The sequence below is a fragment of the Bos mutus genome, chromosome 23 (genome assembly GCF_027580195.1).
Source record: "Bos mutus isolate GX-2022 chromosome 23, NWIPB_WYAK_1.1, whole genome shotgun sequence".
NCBI lineage: Eukaryota > Metazoa > Chordata > Mammalia > Artiodactyla > Bovidae > Bos > Bos mutus.
The window spans coordinates 22,022,535-22,044,015 of NC_091639.1; the positions used below are offsets into that span (position 1 = coordinate 22,022,535).

General features: G+C 42.1%; 2 protein-coding genes across 2 annotated transcripts; both read left to right on the forward strand.

Annotated features, from left to right (window-relative positions):
- Positions 1-11,233: 11,233 nt before the first annotated feature.
- LOC102279829 (olfactory receptor 6N2) lies at positions 11,234-12,256 on the forward strand. The gene has a single exon (XM_005911507.2). It carries the CDS (start codon positions 11,234-11,236, stop codon positions 12,254-12,256), a length of 1,023 nt encoding a protein of 340 aa, XP_005911569.2.
- A 4,580-nt stretch (positions 12,257-16,836) lies between these two features.
- On the forward strand, positions 16,837-17,754 carry LOC102280106 (olfactory receptor 10C1). Its single transcript, XM_005911508.2, has one exon. The coding sequence runs from the start codon at positions 16,837-16,839 to the stop codon at positions 17,752-17,754; it is 918 nt and encodes a 305-aa protein (XP_005911570.2).
- The last annotated feature ends 3,727 nt before the right edge of the window (positions 17,755-21,481 follow it).

Consider the following 21,481-nt stretch of genomic DNA (forward strand, 5'->3'; position numbering starts at 1 on the left):
GTGCTTCTTTGCATCTTCTACACCAAGCCCGAGATAAGTAGAGCTAAAATGAAAAAGATAAAGGTAAGTCTCAAAAACCCCTTTTTAGTTGCTTTTCCAATTCCTTACCTCTGCTGTTTTCCTTAATTGTGCACATATTCAAGACTCAAGAAGTTTGATCAATGATTTAAACTCACAATTTCCAGTCTTCAGAGACCTTAACCTATTAGTTCAATCTAATATTTTTATTAAAGAAGGAAATGGCAACCCACTCCAGTATACTTGTCTGGAGAATCCCATGGACAGAGAAACCTGGCAGGCTACAGTCCACGGGGTCACAAGAGTCAAACACAACTTAGCGACTAAACCACCACCAATATTTTTATGATTTACTAAATTCTACCTTCCTGATCTCTGTAACCAGCCATAGAGCCTTCCTCATGAGCAACAGTATGCTATGCTAAGTCACTTCAGTCATGTCCGACTCTGTGCGACCCCACAGACAGCAGCCTTCCAGGCTCCCCTGTCCCTGGGATTTTCCAGGCAAGAGTACTGGAGTGGGGTGCCATTGCCTTCTCCGGAGCAACAGTGTAATGTCTTTCAAATGCCTGCCTTGTGTCCTATCACAGCTTACAATCAGCTTGTTATAGGAAAAAAAAAAAAAAAAAAAACTGTTTTATCTTCCTTGATCACAACCAGCTTCACTGTGAGTGGTTTGGAAATTCTGCCTGATACCCAAGCTTACTATATTGTAGTCATCTTTATCTTAACATTGTCTCTTCATTCCTCAAGCACCTAATCAATTGTTACTTGGAAAATTCCTATGTATTCTCTCTTCATTAGTCTTATAACCTCTTTATCTTAGCACAATTATAACCTTATAGTCTCGAGATTACCCTCTCCCTTAAAAATAATGTTCTTTAAATTCTAATTTCATACAAGATTTTATAATACAAATGTAATAAATAATATGATTGATGAAAGTATAGGTGCTGTGTGATTAGAGAGAAAACCAACTCAGACTAGGAACTGAGAGAGTGTGAGAATCAAGATCAGGGAGGCTCCCTGAGGAAGTAATTGTAGCTAAAAAGTTTTGAAGAACAAGTGTCAGCCAGGCAAAGGATAGGAGAGTGAGCATAGCATTCTAGGCAGGAGAGACATAATGGAAAGCAAGGATGTATAATTGAGTGAAGAGCTGAAAATGCCCCTGAGTACCTGCAAGGAAGATCTCATATGCTATCCAAAGCGATGTGTGTGTGTTTATTAAAAATGAGAATGCATCAAATGATTGGAAGCAGAGGGCAAAAATGCAGATATTTGTTGGTGCATGTGTGTGTGTGTGTGTGTGTGTGTCACAGAATCTGCTAGCAGAAGGTATGAAAAATATGGTTGTCAACTCCACAATAAGACTGTTCTTGGGAGTGTTTTAAAAGTTCAGTCAAGGATCTTCCCTGGTGGTCCAGTGATTAAGACTCCAAGCTTCCACTGTTTGGAGGACAGTGGACACTGGGGACACAGGTTGAATCCCTGGCTGGAGAACTAAGATCCCACATGCTGTGTGGGAAAAATAATAATAACAAAATTAACTTTTAAAAAAATTCATCCACATGAAAACTATTTTCAAGTCATAGCATAATCGTGGCTTTTCAGATCACCACATTCCCACTCTATTTTTCAAGGGGTTGGGGAAGTGGGGAGAAAGAAGAAGGAAAAGAGAAGATAGAAGGATGTGAGGATTATAGACAAATGGGAAGGTTTTAGTGGAAGACGTTGCAACACTAGGATTCCAGAGGAATGACTTTGAAAAACTGACTTTTTGACTCTCTGGGTTAAATGAAATGTGTTACTAATCAGAGGAAACAACTCCATAAATACCAATTCTTTACCCTTTTATAAAAAGTCTGTGACCTAAGCTGTGAACAATTATACAAAAATAGGAAACTCACCTGCAATAGTCCTTCTAAAGATAAAAATTGTGAAAAGCAGAATATGTGCTAAGATCTTCTGAAGAGTTCAGATTATTGAAGTTTCCCAATTTCAACTCCTCCCTTGAACTCAACCTGAAATAATGCAAGACACTGATTAGAAATGTCACACTTTTCACCCTCCACTCCCCAGAGTCATTCTCTTTTCCACTCTCCATCTCCTTTTCTAGTTTCCCGATTCCTTTGGCTTTTCCACTGTAGGTCCTTCCCTTTATCACAAAAGAGGGCTGACAATTGCCAAGAGGAGAGGGGCCCCTGAGAACCAATTACAAACTGACTAGAGAACAACCTTAAATGAAAAGGAAATATCAGCCCCCTGAGATACCTGTCTTTCTCCAGAGGAGGTTCCTGAACTGTTGGCTTGACCAAAAGTAGAGCAGAAACCAAGGGTTATATGGGAACCCTCCTTTCCATCTACTTGGGGGCTAATGCACTCCACTAAGCATCCCATCCCCCATTCCTAGGCTCTTTCCCCAGAACTTATCACAAAACTCTCCTAAGTTCTCTACAGCATCCCTAAACCACCATGCCCAAGAGTGGTCCTCCCAGAAGACTGCTCTCAACCCTTCCACCCCACACCCAGCTTTCAGACATTTCACCATCCCAGAAAAGTATTTCAATTGAAACAGCCCTGGGGAGTATTTCATGTGGATTTTCAAAGCCTTGCCAATGTTGGGCTGATTTAAGGGGAAGGAAGCTGGCATATTATTACAAAGTAACATCTACATGATTAAATGGCCTTTCAGTGTCCTCCATGCCCAAATGCCTACCTGACAGCTCCTCTCCAATTGTTCCCTTCTGTGAATTCTCCACAGACACCAGGCTGATCTATTGACTTCTCATCCCCAGCAGTGTGTTCAGTCACTTCACTGTCATCCATCTGAGTCAAACCCTTACTTCATTCCCATTTTTTTCCCAACAGACCAACAGAGAAAGCCCCTTTCTCTGAACTACTGTAAGGTCCACTATCTACAGCAACAGTAAATGCTACTACTTTTTTTTTATTCAATAGCTTAAATCATAGATATAATGCACTCTAACTATAACAATTCAAATAAAATAGCAATCTCTAAAGAAAATGAATACTCTCTCTTTCTCCCCGCAGAACACTCCACCTACCTTGATGAAACCATTGTTTAAATATTGACATCTGTCTTTACATACTTTTCCCTTTACTTATAAAAACATTTGCAAACATAATGCCTCAGCAGGCAGATTCTTTACCATTGCATCACCCAGGAAGCCCTAATATCCCATGATTATTTCCAATGGTGCCAAAGAGCTCTACGATATTTGTTAAACAGAAAAAAAAATCAAGTACAAAATAGTATGCTTAGTGTGTTCCATTCTCATTTGTATAAAAAAGTAAAATAAACCATTCACATCTGTTTCTGTGGACATAATCAAGAAATTGAGACAATGCTGAGACCTGGGATCCTTTGCTGCAATACTGCAAAGCTTATACCTGGACACACCTCTCTTCCAGCTACAAAATACAAAGAAATTATATGGGACTAAAAATTACTGTGTGCATGCACAGTTGGGGCAAATTCTAGACCAAAAAATACAAAAGTCCCAACTGCCATTTCTGAAGAGATGGAAGCAAAAACTAGGTATTGGGAGCAAAAACAGGGTACTGCACATGCCCTCCTGCACTCAACACCACAAAAGGGTGGGCAAACCACCTAAGCCACACCTCCAGCCCAAGCCCTGGACACACTCCTTGTTGTTAGTCACTACATCGTGTCCAACTTTCTGTGGCCCCATGCACTGTAGCACACCAGGCTCCTCTGTCCTACACTATCTTCTAAAGTTTTCTCAAATTCATGTCCATTGAGTTGATCCATTAGTTAATTAGCATCAACTAACCAAGATGATTAGATGAGACCTAACCATCTCATCCTCTGCTGCTCCTTCTCCTTTTGCCTTCAATCTTTCCCAGCATCAGGATCTTTTCCAATGAGTCGGCTCTTTGCATCAGGTGGCCAACGTACTTTGGAGCTTCAGCTTCAGCAACAGTCCTTCCAATGAATAATCAGGGCTAATTTCCTTTAGGATTGACTGGTTTGGTCTCCTGGCAGTACAAGGGACTCTCAAGAGTTTCTCCAGCAACACTATTTGAAAGCATCAATTCTTTGGTGCTCAACCTTCCTTATGGACCAACTCTCACATCCGTACATGACTATTGGGAAAACACTCCTACCCTCAGCCATGTAAGGAATGAGCTCGCCCCTCCACTGGGACAAGCAAGGGAACATGTTACTTGCTTTCTCTCCCTCCTGCAGCTGGCACAGGAGCCCCAATAAAGCCTTGCCTGAATTTCTTGTCTGATCTGTAGTCAGTTTCTATTGACTGTGGAAGGCCAAGAACCTGGTTAGCATCAAAACTACTAATTCTTGCTACTGGGGATTTGGGGTGATATACATGATTTTTATTTTCATACATTTTTTGTTTTTTCCCATATAAAAACTTTACCATGTTTAAATTTTTTATGTGTTTGCCAATTACCATACAAATTGCTCTTTAAATTTATTTTCTATTTATCACCTTCAACAACCAAGATCAAAACCCTGGCCTGTTCACTGCTCTCTCTGCTATATGCTTACTTCCTAGGACACAATAAGAAAAGAAAAAACACACAAGGGAAATGAGGAGGAGGACAAGGCATCAGACAAGCTTTGGGGGATTTTCCAATACCAAAAATGTTGACCCTCATGCAGCAATGAATTGAAAACGTTATAGAATGAAAAAAACAGCATATTCATTGTAATGATTATTCAAACTTGATGGGACTTTTCCTGTCCCATCACAAACTGTACTTGGGAGAATTTCCTCAAGCCCTCATTAGTGAATTCAGGCAAGTTGCTGTTACCTTTCCCCTCCTTAACTCTCTTTACTCCCACAGAGGAAGGTCTTCCCTAAAGCCTGAAAAGAAATGTTTGTGTTCAACAAAAGCATAAGAAGTGGGCACTGGGGACTTCCCTGGTGATCCAATGACTAAGACTCCATGCTCCCAGTGCAGAGGGTCCAGGATCTATTCCTGGTCAGGGAACAAGACCCCACATGCTGCAACTAAGACTCGGTGCAGCCAAATAAATATATCATTGCTGTTGTTTGGTCTCTCAGTTGTGTCTGACTCTTTGAGGCCCCATAGACTGTGGCTCACCAGTCTCCTCTGTCCATGAGATTTCCCAGTCAAGAATACTGGAGTGGGTTGCCATTCCTTCTCCAGGGGATCTTCCTGACCCAGTGCTCGAACCTGCATCTCCTGCATTGCAGAAAGGTTCTTTACCGTTGAGCCACCAGGGAAGCCCAAATAAATAAAAAAAAATAAAAAAATTATAACCTTAAAAAAAAAAGGTGGGCATTGGACACACTCTTATTACTAACAGTCATTACTGACTGTACAGGACTCTGTGTGAAGAGTGATCTTCTTCAGTGGCTCTAGATCGAACAATATGACACCAAGAAATTCTGGAATCAACAGCCTCAGAGCTAACATTCCAGACAGCAGAAGAGGAAACCTGGTCCCCATCAGCCTGCTCCATACACAGAGAGGCAGATGTGGTCCTTCTACAGGGAATTGTCTGCACTGGCAGGGCTTTCTGACTCTAAGGGAACAGTGTGACCGCTGGGCTCCTGATACCAATCATCTCTGTGAGTCACCTTAGGGTGTGTGGGTCTCAGGGAGTACAGTTCCCCTGAGGAAAAAAGACACACCAACAACACTTCCCTTCACAGGGCAGTCACCTCAGAGCATGGAGGCTCAAATCTGGAAAATAAACTGTACATGCTTCTGAAGATTCCATGGTTTTCCAGAGACCCTGACCCCCTAAGGAAGACATGCTTCTGAAAAGGGAGCTGGGAGAAGAGGACACAGGGAGCTCCTCTCCAACACCACCTCTCTCAGTTGGACTTTGTTACTGTTTTTCCTAAGACAGAAGCTGCACCCTACCTCTTTGTCCCACAGAACCAACTGATGCATCTTTCCGGTCCTCTTTCCCATCATTGGTGAGTGCTATCTTCTCCTGCCCTGATGCCCAAGGCAATGAGGGTCAGTGTCTTTGGTCATGTAAAAAGAATTAGGAATGGAAAGTTAGAGTGTAACTAATGATAGTGAGCCAGATCTTCTCTCTTAGTCAGAATTCAGTTGCATTATCCCTATTTTAAAGGCTTCGGCAGTGGCTGACAGAATCTGCCTGCAATGCAGAAGCTTCAGGAGACTCAAATTTGATCCCTGGGTGGGGAAGATCCCCTGGAGGAGGACATGGCAACCCACTCCAATATTCTTGCCTGGAAAATCCCATGGACAGAAGAGCCTGGAGGGCTACAGTCCATAGGGTCGCAAAGAGTCGGACATGACTGAAGTGACTTAGCATGCATCCCTATTTTAAAAAGAAAGAAAAGGGGTAGGGGAAGGAAGGGAGGAAAACTTAAATTCAAAATAGCTGAGATAGGACACTCCAAAAGTAACCTGAAGCTTCACTGAATAGCAGAATGGTGTAGAGTATTTCTCTCTCTCTTTAGAAATAGAGAATAAATGTCCGGAGTGATGGATGAGAGAAAAGTATTCTTTATCAGCTGCTGAAGTAGAGAGAGAGATGGAGAAGGTGGAGCACCTAGAGTTGTTCATTTCTGAATCATACTCAGCTTCTCAGAGACAGCTGAACACCAACCTGCTGTTTGACCTCTACCTGATATTTTTAAAGACTGACCATTTTCATATATATCCCTCTGACTCAACTTTGTCCATAACTTCACAAAGGGCAGTGACACAGTCAATGGCTCTAACTCAATAATATTTTAAATTTTATTTTCAATAAAATTATATGTTTGCCTGTTTTTTAAATTAAATAATAAATGAGGGTAAGAAAAGGAAAATATTTATATTGGTTTGACATTTTTCAAGAGTCTTTATAGTTAGGATTAGAGATGATTTGTCCAAAGTTTCAGAAGAAACCTTGACTCAAAAAATTAAATGAATTCTTTAAGATGACCAAATGAGAGATGATAGATGCCATTTCTTAATTCCTGGCCCAAATTCTAGGCATAAATATTGTGATACCAGCAACTACAAGCACAGCCTCTTGGTGGTAAGAGGAAGGGGACCACTACTTATTTGACCACAAAGTTTATGGAAGCATAGAGTCTGTTTTACTCCCCCTATACATTCTCACTCATTCCCATTCTGGAAAATAAAATACAGTAAGGAATATCATAGATTTATACAGGGAAAAACAATAGTATTGTGAACACTGGTTCCAGGGTACAAAGATAAAATATAAATATGCTGCCATCAGTTCTGTTGTTCAGAATCCAGCACGGATGAAAAGAGATGAGATTGTTCCAAGACCCTTCCTCTCTGGGCTGCGGAACACTTATTATAGGTGAAGTTTATTGCATCAGAATTTCCAGGTCCAGTTGCCATTCTTCTGAACTGTATAGCTCTCTGAACAGTAAGAATTCAGGATTATTTCACTAGTCCCTGGACTAGAACATTTGGCTGAGACTTCATAAATGAATCAAAAACAATGGTTGCTGTTTTACAAAACACAGGGGAGGATGCCAAGCATGAGCAAAGGCACTGAGGCAGAAAGGAATCTAGGGTTTGGGGCAAAATAAGGAAAGCTGCCTAAAATGGCCCCCAACCTTTAGATTCTCTAAATGTTAAATGTGCATCAGTGATTGCTGATCAGCAGACTCAGCCTGCAAATGTACAGCAGTTGTATTTTTATGCTTACTGCCTCCCTTTCCACTGGGTCACCAACTGCCTAATGACCCTGAGTCAGATTCCCTAATTTGTCAGTCATGTTTATGTTTCAAAGTGTTCTCTGGCTATTAAGACATTCACTTTTCCTTTGCTTCTATTAGGATGAAACTTTGCACACAAATCCCTGTTAGTTTTTGTTCCAATCACATTCATATCATGTGTTCCTTTTTAATAACCCCAGCCAACAGCCAGTCCTAGATCTGCTCTTAGCTCTGCTAGCAGTAAAAGGGAGAGAGCCTGGTCTGCTCACATGACCCCCACTTTTCCCCCATATCTACTTTTTCTGGTCAGGCAGGTAAGGAAATAGATAAATATGCTGGTAAGGTTGCATCCTCTTCTTGGTTGGAACTTTGGCTCAAGCCAAAGTTAATTTAAACAGAAGTTGAGCAGCTCCCTTAAGCCTTGGCCATCCACTCAGTTTCATCTTGCCAGTTGACTCCCAACTGAGAGCCTCATACAAAATTCCTGATGCCCCAAACTCTTTGCCTGATGATCCAGTATGGGCCCAAATGCATCAGCTCTCTATAACCCTGACTCTGGAACCTGTACCTACACACGGATTCGTCTTCATTCCAGTGGGAAATCAATAATTCAGGGAAGCAAGGTCTGTTTCTTCTCTGCCAGGAGGTCTCACTGTATCACCTCTCCCAAAGCTCCTCCCCTAGCCCCATCAGTATCTGCTGGTGGGTGAGCGACCAGTGAGGAAATCAGAAGTCAGTGTCTTTTCTCTGCAGGTCTTACTTTTCCTTCAGGGGAAGAAAGGAGTTGACTTAGGGAAGAAGACTGTTGGAAGGTCAGAGATGGAGATAGCCTGTCTGTGCAAGCAAGCCCTGCCTTCCCCCCAAAAATGACCACCCCTTCCTCCCAGCCCTTACCTTAATCAAAGCCCTAGGGAACTCCTCAGTGTCAGTTCATGCCTCCGTGCATTGGCAAACACCCTGCTCTTTGATACCTAAAAACTCCTTTGTATTCATAAAGACTGATGTTGAATTTGACCTTCTCTGTGAAACCTTTCTCTGCTTCTAAAAAGTCAGATCCTTCAACTGCAGTGGTTTCCTTAAGGTCCTTTAACTAGCCCATGTTTATAACACTTACCAAAATACTTCATGAAACATCTGTTTATATCTAGATTTCTACTATTAGACATGAGCTCCTTGAAGTCAGAAGCTCAATGGTAATCATAGATAAGTAAAAATTTGGGGCTGGAGAGAGTGAAGAGGAAGAGTGTTTTCTTCTGACATAAATCTCTCAGCAGTTCTTACTGGGAGAAAACAGACACAGAAAGTTTGTATTTAGAATGAGCTCTGGGGAAATAGGAATAATCCCACCGGCAAACTTAAAAATACACTTTCTTAGACAGGTGGTATAGAACACATGTTTCAGGGTCTGCAAAAGAATGCCAATCCAAGGAATTGGAACCTGATATAATGTATTATAGGAATCACAGGCAAAAGATTGATGGAATGAAAACTGTGTCCAAAAAAAAAAAAAAAACTGTGTCCAGGAAAATCCATCTGGCAGGGAATTCTGGACACTTTGGAAGAGAAAGAAGCTGGATAACAATTAGCAAGCAGCTTTGATGGTGTATCTATTCATTCCTCCACCTGACACTTAGTTTTTACTGCTCTGTCTTCCATGCTGTATCCCAGGTTTTGAGAATAAAACCTTGAATAAAGTAGAGCTCCCAACTTCAAGGGATTTAATAGTAGATCTGAGTAAATCTTAAATACTGAGATTTAATAGTAGAAAAATAGACATAAACAGATATATCACAAAGCACTTTAGTAAGTATTGACATGGGGGCAAAGAAAGAGAGAGGGGAAGAAGGGAGTCATTGAACATTAATCCATATTTGCAGCATGAGAAACCTGATGGGTGGTAGTGTCATGAACAAAGGAGATGGTACTAAGCCTGAATCAGGAGATGGCAGTGGAAGAATGGAAAGTAAAGGATGGACAGTTCAGAAATTTCTTTTTATGGTTTCAAGTGTGCATTTGTCTTTGCATGTGTATGTGTGTATAAATACATAAATGAAAATACTTCAAAAGTTAACATTCCAATATAAATAATGTTTCTCACACTGACTGGAAAATATTCAGATGATTCTTAATTTCTTTTTAATATTTGTCAATTTTCTCTCGTTTTTCTCAACTAACTCAATGCATTCTTTTTTAATACTTATTTATTTATTTGACTATGCCAGGACTTGGTTGCAACCTGAAGGATCTTTATCAACTAACTTATTTCTGACATCAAAATAAAATAAATATTTTAATAGCAAAATAAAATATCCCTCTTGATATTGAAATTGTATTTATTATGAAGTGGTGACACAAAAATTTACATTTAAGAAGTCACTGGTAATCTATATCTTGGGCATACATACCAGATCATATTGAATATTAGATTTTGCATCACACCTTTACATTGTGTCAAAACAATTTCTCATGTATTTTGTTTATTTCATGTATTTTAATGTATAGCATAATTAATCTTACTCCTAATGTTGAATATATTTGATATTTCCATTTTTAGAGCACTTCAAATGAAGACACCTGCAAGATGTGGAAAATATGTAAAACTCACATCTCAATAATGTCAGTGCTATCACCTTCATCCATTCCAATGAACTTCAGCTGTGCAAACCTGAGTATCCTCTGAGCCTTGCTTTTGTGATTAGTTTGGATTTAAGCACATATCTATAACAGTTGTTTCCTTTCAAGGATCTTAACCCATCCCCAAATTCCCATCTGGGAATCCAAGCCTACATTTACTCTTCACGTTAAACTATATTCCACTCCTTACCCTCCACTGAGCAAGAAGAGCTCTCCTACTCTGCCTTTGATTCTCAGAATCAGAGTCTCCATGAAGGGCCTCTACCAGTCTTGTGCTGGAATCTGTACAAAGGTAAACACACTCACTACTCCCCACCTTCTGAGATCTGATGGCAAAAGACAGAGCTACTGTCCAGAGCAGGAAGATAGAAGATCAGTAATATCCCATATCTTCTGCAAGCCTGAAGGTTAAAGATTCTTGGGATCAGAGCTCAAGGATACACACTAACCAATCCTTGGAAATATTAAGTTAAATAATATAAACTTCCTGGTCTGACGTCCAAAAAAGTTGATATCTACAATAATATGCAATTCAACCTATGCTTAGGGACAGCGTGGCTCCATGTTCACTCTAGTTAGAGCCACAGCTGAGTCCTCTCCTGTAATCTTTCTAAAGAGAATTCCTGGGAAATGTGGCATTTTAGGACCTATTTCAATGAGGAGAAAGAGAGAGTGTCTTGAATATTTAGTAACCCTACTTTTGAAGAAGTAGAGTGCTCTCTGCTTTGGAGAAGCTCTGAGGCAGTCAAAGAGTGAATTAAAAGGAATACTGGGAGTGTGTGGAGTCCAGATGGTGTAATAAAGCTGGAGAGGAAACCATGTAACTTAAGACATCTCAAGATCTTTATATGTCTCCTCCATGCCCAGTTGACCCACCAAGCTGAATGGAAAGAGCCAACCGCACCTTGGTCACTCAATTTATCTTCATGAGATTTTCCAACTCTCCACTTCTGCAGCTGCTCTTCTTCTCCCTCTTTCTCCTGGTCTACCTCTTATCCCTGGTGGGCAATGGGCTCATTGTGCTCATTGTGGCCTTGGACGGATGCCTCCACACTCCCATGTACTTCTTTATCTGCAACCTCTCCTTGGTAGAGCTCTGGTACACCACAGTCACCGTGCCCAAAATGCTGGCCAACTTTCTCAGTTCCCAAGGGGTCATCTCAGTTCCCAGCTGCATCACCCAGTACTACTTCTTCTTCTCTTTGGCTGCCACAGAACTCTTCTTTCTCACTACCATGGCCTATGACCGCTATGCAGCCATCTGCCGACCACTCCACTACCCACTTCTGCTCAGCCCTCAAACGTGTGGTACCCTGGCTGGCGTCTGCTGGTGTGTGGGATTCCTCTGCCCCATGTTCCCTTCATTCCTCCTTACACAGATCTCCTTCTGCACCCCCAACCAGATCAACCACTTCTTCTGTGACGCTGACCAGATTTTCCGCCTTTCTTGCACAGACACATACGCCATCCAAGCCGTGGGCTATGCTTTTAGCACTGTCATTATCCTAGGGGCCCTGGTCTTCACCATGGCTTCCTATGCCCACATCCTGGCCACAATTCTAGCCATGGCCTCAGCTGCTGCTCGGCGCAAGGCCTTTTCCACATGCACAGCACATCTTTCCGTGGTCACCATCTACTTTGGCACTCTCATATTCATGTATGTCCGCCCTGCTGTTAGGTATGAGTCAAGTATCAACAAGATTGTGGCTATTTTCTACTCAGTCATCACTCCCCTTCTCAATCCTCTCATCTATACACTCCGTAACAAGGATGTCAAGGAAGCTCTGAAAGTCTTGGTGTCCCGGATGAAAAAGGTCTACCACTCAAGCGGGAAACAAAGTGATGGAGCCACAGGAAAAGCAGAGAGAGCAAAGCTGGCGGGGTATCCAGCAGAAAATAACTCCTAGTCATTGAATTTTACCTGTGCAAGGTAACTTTTTTAATCATTAAGCTTAGCTTTTTATTTATTTATTTTTTTAATTTTTGGTTCCAGTGTTTTCATTGCTTTGTGCAGCCTTTCTCTAGTTGCAACAAGTAGGGCTTGCTCTTGCCAGTGCACTGGCTTCTCATGGCAGTGGCTTCTCTTGTTCTGGAGCACAGGCTCTAGGTGCAGGAGCTTCAGTGGTTGCAGTGCATGGGCTCAGTAGTTGCTCGCAGGCTCTAGAGCTCAGGCTCAGTAGTTCTGCCACACCCACTTTAGTTGCCCCAAGCATGAGGAATCTTCCCAGAACAGGGATTGAGCAAGTGTCCCTGCATTGGTAGGCAGACTCCCACCCAGGGAAGTCCAGTCATTAAGTCTATATATTTGCTCTGGGGAGTTATCTGTGGCACATTTTAAGTGAAACAGTTGCTCCTCCTGCCACCCAGCATGTCCATTTTTGCCTATTCTTTCCATTGCTCAGCTTCTCCAGAGGAGTGAATACTCTCATGTTCATATAAAGTGCTGGGAAATCGCACGTGGTTTGTAGTCTGTACATCTGGGTTGGACATCCAGCTCCTTCACTTGCTATCAGGCAGGTAACCAAAGAACATAAAATCCTTTTCAGTTCTCTCAGAGAGAAGTTCTGATGTTCAGTAGACTTAATAACATGCAAAGCAGTGAATGAAGAAATGATGCAAAGCCGAAGAATTGATGCTTTTGAACTGTGGTGTTGGAGAAGACTCTTGAGAGTCCCTTGGACTGCAAAGAGATCCAACCAGTCCATCCTAAAGGAAATCAGTCCTGAATATTCATTGAAAGTACTGATATTGAAGCTGAAACTCCAATACTTTGGCCACCTGATATGAAGAACCGACTCATTGGAAAAGACCCTAATGCTGGGAAAGATTGAAGGCGGGAGGAGAAGGGGACAACAGAGGATGAGATGGTTGGGTGGCATCACTGACGCGAGGGACATGAGTTTGAGTAGGCTCCAGGAGTTGGTGATGGACAGGGAAGCCTGGTGTACTGCAGTCCATGGGGTCGCAAAGAGTCAGACATGGCTGAGTGACTGAACTGAAAGCAGTGAACAAGTGCTGGTTTATTAGATTAGATTGGCGTGTAGTTTTCTTTCCTTGTAGTGCTGTTATGCGCTGGACTGTGTGTGACCACCTCTCTCACCCCCAGAAAAATTCATATGTTGAAACCCTAATGACCAATGCCTCAGAATGAGGCTGTATCTGGAGACAGCATCTTTAAAGAGATGATTAAGGATAAATGAGTTACCTGGAATGGGGCCTAATCCAATATGACTACTAATATCCTTTTAAGAAGAGGCAACCAGGACACAGATACACAGAGGGAAAACCAGTGTCTTAATACATAGGAGAAGACAGCCTTCTATAAGCAATGAGAGTAGACTCAAGAAACTAACCTTGCCAACACTTGGATCTCCAGACTCCTGTGGAGTCTGTGAGATAATGAATCTTTTTATTTAATCCATCCCATCTGTGATACTTTGTTGCTGCTGCTGCTGCTAAGTCGCTTCAGTCGTGTCCAACTCTGTGTGACCCACAGACGGCAGCCCACCAGGCTTCCCGTCCCTGGGATTCTCCAGGCAAGAACACTAGAGTGGGTTGCTATTTCCTTCTCCAATGCATGAAAAGTGAAAAGTGAAAGTGAAGTCGCTCAGTCGTGTCTGACTCTTAACGACCCCATGGACTGCAGCCTACCAGGCTCCTCCATCCATGGGATTCTCCAGGCAAGAATACTGGAGTGGGGTGCCATTGCCTTCTCCGTTATGGCACCCCAAATAAAGTTTGCCTGTTATTTTCTTTTTTATTGAAGTTTAATTGATTTAAAATGTTATGTTAGTTTCAGGTGCACAGTAAAATGATTCATATATAGATATATAGATATATATATATACAGTCTTTTTCAGATTCTTTTCCCTTAAAGGTTATTACAAAATAGTGAGTACAGTTCCTTGTGCTATACAATAGATTCTTTGTAGGTTATCTATTTTACATACAATAGTGTGTATATGTTAATAGCAAACTCCTAATTTTCCCTCCCCTCCTTTCCCCTTTGGTAGCCATAAGTCTGTTTTCTATGTCTGTGAGTGTATTTCTGTTTTGTATAGATATTCATTTGTATCATTTTTTAAATTCCACATATAAGCAATATTATATAATATTTGTCTTTGTCTGGCTTACTTAGTATGATAATCTCTAGGGTCCATCCATGTTGCTGCAAATGGCATTATTTCATCCCTTTTTTGGCTGAGTAATATTCCTGTGTGTGTGTGTGTGTGTGTGTGTACTACATCTATATCCATTTATCTGTTGATGGACACTTAGGTTTCCTCCATTTCTTGACAATTGTAAATAATGCTGCTATGATCATGGGTGCATGTATCTTTTTAGTGTTTTGATTCAGTTTGGTTTGGTTTGGATTGGTTTGGATATATACCCAGGAGTGGAACTGCTGGGTCATAGTTCTATTTGTAGTTTTTTGAGAAACCTCTGTACTGTTTTCCATAGTGGCTGCACCAGTTACATTCTCACCTCAGTGTACAAGGGTTCTCTTTCTCCATATCCTCACCAACATTTGCTGTTTGTGTTCTTTTTGATTACAGTCATTCCAATAGATGTGAGGTGATAGGTCATTGTGTTTCAGGTTTGCATTTCCCTGATAATTAGCAATATTAAGCATCTTTTTATGTGCCTGATGGCCATCTGCATTTCCTCTTTGGAAAAAATGTCTCTTCAATTCATCTGCCCATTTTTTAATTGGGTTAGTTTTTTGATATTATGGGAGAGCTACGAAAAACAATAGCCCTGGACATTTTCTCTGATATGCTCTTGACAGGTCACCCTACAATTTCTGCAACCTAAGAAACAGACTTTAAAATAACACATTAATTGGTTGTGTGAAGAGCACTTCCCTTTGGAAAGTCAAATATGCTTGGAGACTCAGGTCCTCAGAGACATGAAAGAGACACCAAATTGAACAGTACCTTCCTCGGGAGGGATCCACTGTGTAGAGAAAGGAGAAAATAAGCAAGTCATCAAAGACCATCTGCCTTTATCACTGGCTGTTTCTTCAAATAAAAAGAAAGAATTCTGATAGCATCTCCTGAAAAACACTGAAAGAGCCACTAAGGTGGAATGAACCAAGGACTCTCGAACTGCAAAAGGACACCAGTGTGTGAGCTTGTATTTTTAATAGATGTTCCTGAATATGGTTTTACGTTTGCAAAGAATTTAGATGTGTGCTTCTATTATATATCTGGGTGTATTTATATTCCTAGGTTAAATGTATTTTCACATTCATTGTTATTTGTAGTGATATTTGTGTGTATATACAATACATGATTTATTTGTGACCTTAGCTGACTCTAGCATCTGAGGATATTGGACTATTTTTCTGTGCTTGTGTTTAGAAATGTACTATGTTAGTGTGTGGATCTGTGAAGTTTACACGTGTGGCTTGGGTTTTTGCATACATATTAAGATAAATAGAGATGAGGTTTGAGGGCTGTAAAATGCAAAAATAAGCAACCAGGAAGGACCTTGTCATCTCCTTCCTGAGTATCTTTAAAAACTAGAGCGATTCTCACTCCTTTGGATAATTAACAGTTTAACTGCCTATAAGAGAGAGAATCTTTCCAATTTCTTCTCTCCCCTTTGAAAACCATGAAATTTATCTCATTGCCATTAGATAGGAAACTGAGAAAAAAAATAGAGAAAGGTTGAGTGGATCTGGTAACTGAAGAAAGAGTTGAAGTTGGGGGGCGGGGGGTGGGGAACTATACGAAAATTGTGTGAGAGGGGAGACAAATTGAGAGGCATGGGAAAAGGAAACATGTGAAAGAAGGAAAGTAAAAGACAAATATAGAAGGACTCAAAAAGGAAAAAACACAGAGAAAATTCCGACTAAATTGGGATTTTTCATGCCCTCCCTGAACATGGAACACATCTAACTTTGAGGAGGGAAATATCTGCTGGGAGGGAAAATTCTGTCCCCAGCACTGTGGGAAGGATGAGCAAGGGAGAAAAGAGTAAAAAGGAGGCTAGAATGATCCAGCCCTCATCCCTGGAGTAACTGAAAACAGAATTCAGTGTGTTGTTATGAAAGGCGGGCACCACCAGGGAGAAGTCAGGTGAGGGAGTTAGGCACAGAGCCGCACTATTCACCCAGGGTTCCAAGAGCCAGCAAGAGTCTAATATGGACTCAAGGCTGTGCTGCCTCAAAGGCCATGAAAGTCTAAAAGACAGAAGTTCCAATGCTTTGCTCAGATACAAGAAGAGGTCATCTTTTTAAAATTTCAAATTTTGAAACAGGGTTTATTTCTTTTTAATTGTTGGCCAGACCCTGTGTCACGTGAGATCTTAGTTCCCCTACCAGGCATGGAACCCGCATCCCCTGCACTGGAAGGAGCAGTCTTAACCACCTGACTGACAGAGAAGTCCCAACAAGAAGCCATCTTTGCCCACCTCACAATTCCATAATTGCAACTTTCCCTCGCCATTTCTTTCGTCCTTCATCAGAAGGGATTTGAGCAGGATGTCTACAAACACCTCCGTGGTGACCGAATTCATTCTTGTCGGTTTCTCCCGCCTGGCCGACCTCCAGGGCTTACTCTTCTCCTTTCTCACCGTCTACCTGCTCACCGTGGCTGGCAACCTCCTCATCGTGCTGCTGGTCTCTGCTGACGCTGCCCTCCGGACCCCCATGTACTTCTTCCTTCGAAACCTCTCAACCCTGGAGATCGGCTACACGTCTGTCACGGTCCCCCTGCTGCTTCACCACCTCCTCACCGGTCAGCGCCACATCCCTCGCTCTGGTTGTGCTCTCCAGATGTTCTTCTTTCTCCTTTTTGGTGCCACGGAGTGTTGCCTCCTGGCAGCCATGGCCTATGACCGCTACGCCGCCATATGCCAACCCCTTCGCTACCCACTGCTTCTGAGCCAACGGACATGCCTGTGTCTAGCTGGGTCAGCGTGGGCCTGTGGGGCACTGGTGGGCCTGGGCCACACCTCCTTTGTCTTCTCCTTGCCCTTCTGTGGCCCCAAGGCCATCCCACACTTCCTCTGTGAGATCCAGGCTGTCCTGCAGCTGGTATGCGGGAACACCTCTCTCAACGAGCTGCAGATTATCCTGGCCGCTGCTCTCCTCATCCTCTGTCCCTTTGGCCTCATCCTGGGTTCCTATGGGCATATCCTGGCTACTATCTTCCGGATCCCATCTGCTGCTGGCCGCCTCAAAGCCTTCTCCACCTGCTCCTCCCACCTGGTGGTGGTGTCCCTTTTCTATGGCACCGCCATCTTTATCTACATCCGGCCTAAGGCCAGCTATGATCCCACCAGTGACCCTCTTGTCTCCCTCTTCTATGCTGTAGTCACCCCCATCCTCAATCCCATCATCTACAGCCTCCGGAATGCTGATGTCAAGGCTGCCCTAAGAGAACCATCCAGAAAATAGGGCCGGCAGGGATTTGACAAAGGGTTGCTGATGATGACCCCCATTTCCAGTCAGCCCCAAATCACCAAAGATCAAAGGGAGAAGAGGCGTGGTTCTTGGGAGAGGGCAGCTTGTCAAAAAGAAAATGTTACCTTAAAGAACTACTGGAATCAAACGCCTCCTCCAACTTCAGCAACCCACGCACGCACAAGCACGCAAACACTATTCTGCCTTCTCCTAAGAAACAGGAAATATTTAGGATGGAGGATTAACTCTACAAGCAGAGCAAGTTGACAATTGGAAAAATGTTACAAATTGTCATCCTCACCAATGAAGGTAATAAAATTTCCAACCAGAGTAATGATCCTTGAAGTTATTTGACATTTGTACATTCTAAGGTAAGGCATTTATTCTCTGAGTGGTCCTGCTCCTTAGTACTTAGCACACATAATTATACCTAAGTAAATCTATCACCAGGTAGAAAGGAAAGCCCTTAAGAAGTGAGAGCAATGAAAAAAGTTTCAATAAAGGTAAGTTCTTATGAGAATCGGACTTCCCTGGGGGCTCAGCTGATAAAGAATCCCTCTGCAATGCAGAAGACCTGGGTTCCATTCATGGGTTGGGAAGATCACCTGGAGAAGAAATAGCTACCCACTCCGGGAGTGGTTAAGAGAATAGATTATAATGTCTGTAATTCAAGATCATAATTTTTCCAAGTGATTACCTGTGTGATAACAGGAGAACTATATCATCACTCTGAGCCTTAATCTATTTATCCATAAAATTTGCATAATAATAGAGTATTTCTTTGGGTTTGTTGAGGATTTATAGACTTGTTAAATAGCCAAATTCAATGTCTCACACAAAATAGTGTCTCCATAAATGGTTTTATTAGAGAGTCAGACAGATCTGTACAGAGGATAATATCCATTGCACATTGGGCACCTTTGCTGGGAGAGAGAAGGATCTTCTTGGAGTGTCAGTGACCTCCTGCACCAAGATTCAAAGGAGTGGAGGAAGAGACTCCACACCCATCACAGACATAAAGACAACCAGGCCACTATAGAGCAGATATGATGGCAAAGTACAGAAGAGTCAGAGACACACAGAACAAAAAAATGAGATGAGCTGAGACCATCAGAAACCATGTCTCGGGGGCAAATACTCAATCATTATTAAAAATCCAATCCATACTCATTTTCTTATAGGCAATATTTTATTCAGTTTTACAAGCATTTACTGAAGGTCTTCCGTATGCCCACTGCTGTGCTTGGCACTGTGGTGAATACCAGAGAAATATAGGGTGGTGATTTTGCCCAGATGGTGCTTGCTAGCTGGTTGAGGAAATAATGCTGACTCCCATGAATCTGGGCTTCCCTGGCGGCTCAGTTGATAAAGAATCCACCTGCAATGTGGGAGACCTGGGTTCAATCCCTGGGTTGGGAAGATCTCTTGGAAAAGGGAAAGGCTACCCACTCCAGTATTGAAGCCTGGAGAATTCCATAGTGTAGTTCATGGACATGACTGAGCACACACACACACACACACACACACACACACACACACACACTTGTGAAACCATTCCCACATGCATGATATGAAAGAATTCAAGCCCTTCAAAAGTTTTCTCATGTCCTGTTTCAATTTCTCCCTTCTACCCCTCCACACATTGCTCATTCCCAAACCTCTGATCAGCTTTCCGTGGCTATAGATTATTTTGCCTTTTCTAGAGTTTTATATAAATGGAATCACAAAGTATGTACTCTTTTATGACTTCTTTCATTCAGCACAATTAATTTGAAAGTCATCTATGTTGTGTGAATCAACAGCTCATTTCTTTTTATTGCTGTGTTATTCCATTATACAAACATATGACAAAATATTTATCCATTAACCTATTGGTGGAAATTTGGGTTGTTTTCAGTTTCTGGTTATTACAAATAAAGCTGCTCTGAACACTATGTTTCAGAGCATAGTGTTTGTCTATGAAACATGTTTCAAAGCATGTTTGTCTGCTTTTATTTCTCTTCAGTTAGTATTTAGGTGTGGAATAGCTGGATCATACGGAAAGTGTTTAACTTTTTAAGAAACTAATTAATCACTTTTCCCTGCTTGCATGACAACCAGTAAACTTAAAGCCAAATTTATAAGCCATCTCCAGGAAATGTACATTCCCTCACAGTGCACTTTTGAAATATTCACCTGATATCTGACATCACCTTAGTTTTTCTATTCTGCCATTTTCTTTGTTCTCTCTACCTCATCCTTACTTTGTGGATAATATGTAAAGCTTGTTAAAGTTTTTCTAGAACAAGATCTAGGGTCATGAGCATAGAAAAGATAGCAGAGAGGAGGGCTGAAAGGAAAAGGGCTGACTCAAATGAGCTCTATGTCAGGTTCAAGCTCCACTATTTCATGTCAATTTCCCTGAGGACTTTCTGCTTCTTGTGGCTGATTCTTGGATAAAGAACCAAAAAGAAGATCTGGTAAATTCTCCCTCCCCACCATTGCTACCAAGGGATCTTGAACTACATTGTGTATGTATGTTAGTCACTCATTTGTGTCCAACTCTTTGTAAGCCATGGCTCCTCACCAGGCTCCTCTGTCCATGGTTCTTCAGGCAAGAATACTGGAGTGGGTAGTCATTACCTTCTCTAGGGGATCTTCTGACCCAGGGATTGAATCTGGGTCTCCTGCATTGCAGGCAGACTCTTTAACCATCTGAGCCACCAGGGAAGCTTGAATCTTGGCCAATACAAGCTGTCCGCTTGGTTGCCTGGCAAATACCACTCAAAATAGACAGCAAGTTTCTAAATTCTGAACTATGACCCCAGATATAAGAGAATTCACATTTCTGTTTATTCACATGGGGATTTCTAGCAGAGAGCAGACAAGCATATGGTCATCAGGAAAGAAGGAAAATATACAGGGAGGAGCCAGTTATCAGAGAGATCTCTGGGTGGCCGATGTACACCCTCACCCAAGGTTAAGGAATCTACTGACAAATCCGAATCTGCTCCCCAAATCCAATGTGGCTTCTGCCCCATCTTTCTGATGGATGCTCATCATATCTGGGAGCTGTATCTAGACAGCCAGGATCTCACCAAGAAAATGTCATCTGAGGTTACTGTCTCACACAGGCCATAGCCCTGTGTCTGGATGAGATCTCCCAAAGAGAGGAAGTCTCATCAGCATCTACGGTATTATTAGGAAGCAGTCCCAACATCGTGGTGGATTTGCACACCAGACACATGCACTAAAAATAGTAACACAGCTGCCTGAGAAGGTGCCTGAAGCCCACTTTTAAAGACTCATAAAAGCCCTTCCCTTTGAATCACAGGCAATTTTTACTTCAGGAATTTCTGAAAACGTGATCATTTTTCATTCACAGGTTAATGTAGAGTTCTAAGAGCAAGACACCTCAGAACATGAAACCTAGACATATAGAGAGGCCAAACAAAAACAAAGGGTCGGGGAACTTCCCTGGTGGTGCAGTGGTTAAGACTCTACATCCACTGCAAGGGGGTACGGATTCCATTCCTGGTCAGGGAACTAAGATTCCACATGTCCCCCAGCCAAAATGTTAAGTAAATAAAATAAAAGGAAGAGTCTGAAAAGGTGGCCAAGTTCGATTTTGTCCATGTCCCAGTGTGCCCTGGTCAATCGTAGGGCTTCTCCTGGGTAAGCCAGACTTCATCTGGGCTCTCTCATTTCCTTGCACTTCTCTGAGCTTTTCCAGATGAACTAA

Coding starts and splice junctions, on each gene's coding strand:
- LOC102280106 (XM_005911508.2), top strand. CDS start 16,837: ATGTCTACAAACACCTCCGTGGTGACCGAATTCATTCTTGTCGGTTTC.
- LOC102279829 (XM_005911507.2), top strand. CDS start 11,234: ATGGAAAGAGCCAACCGCACCTTGGTCACTCAATTTATCTTCATGAGA.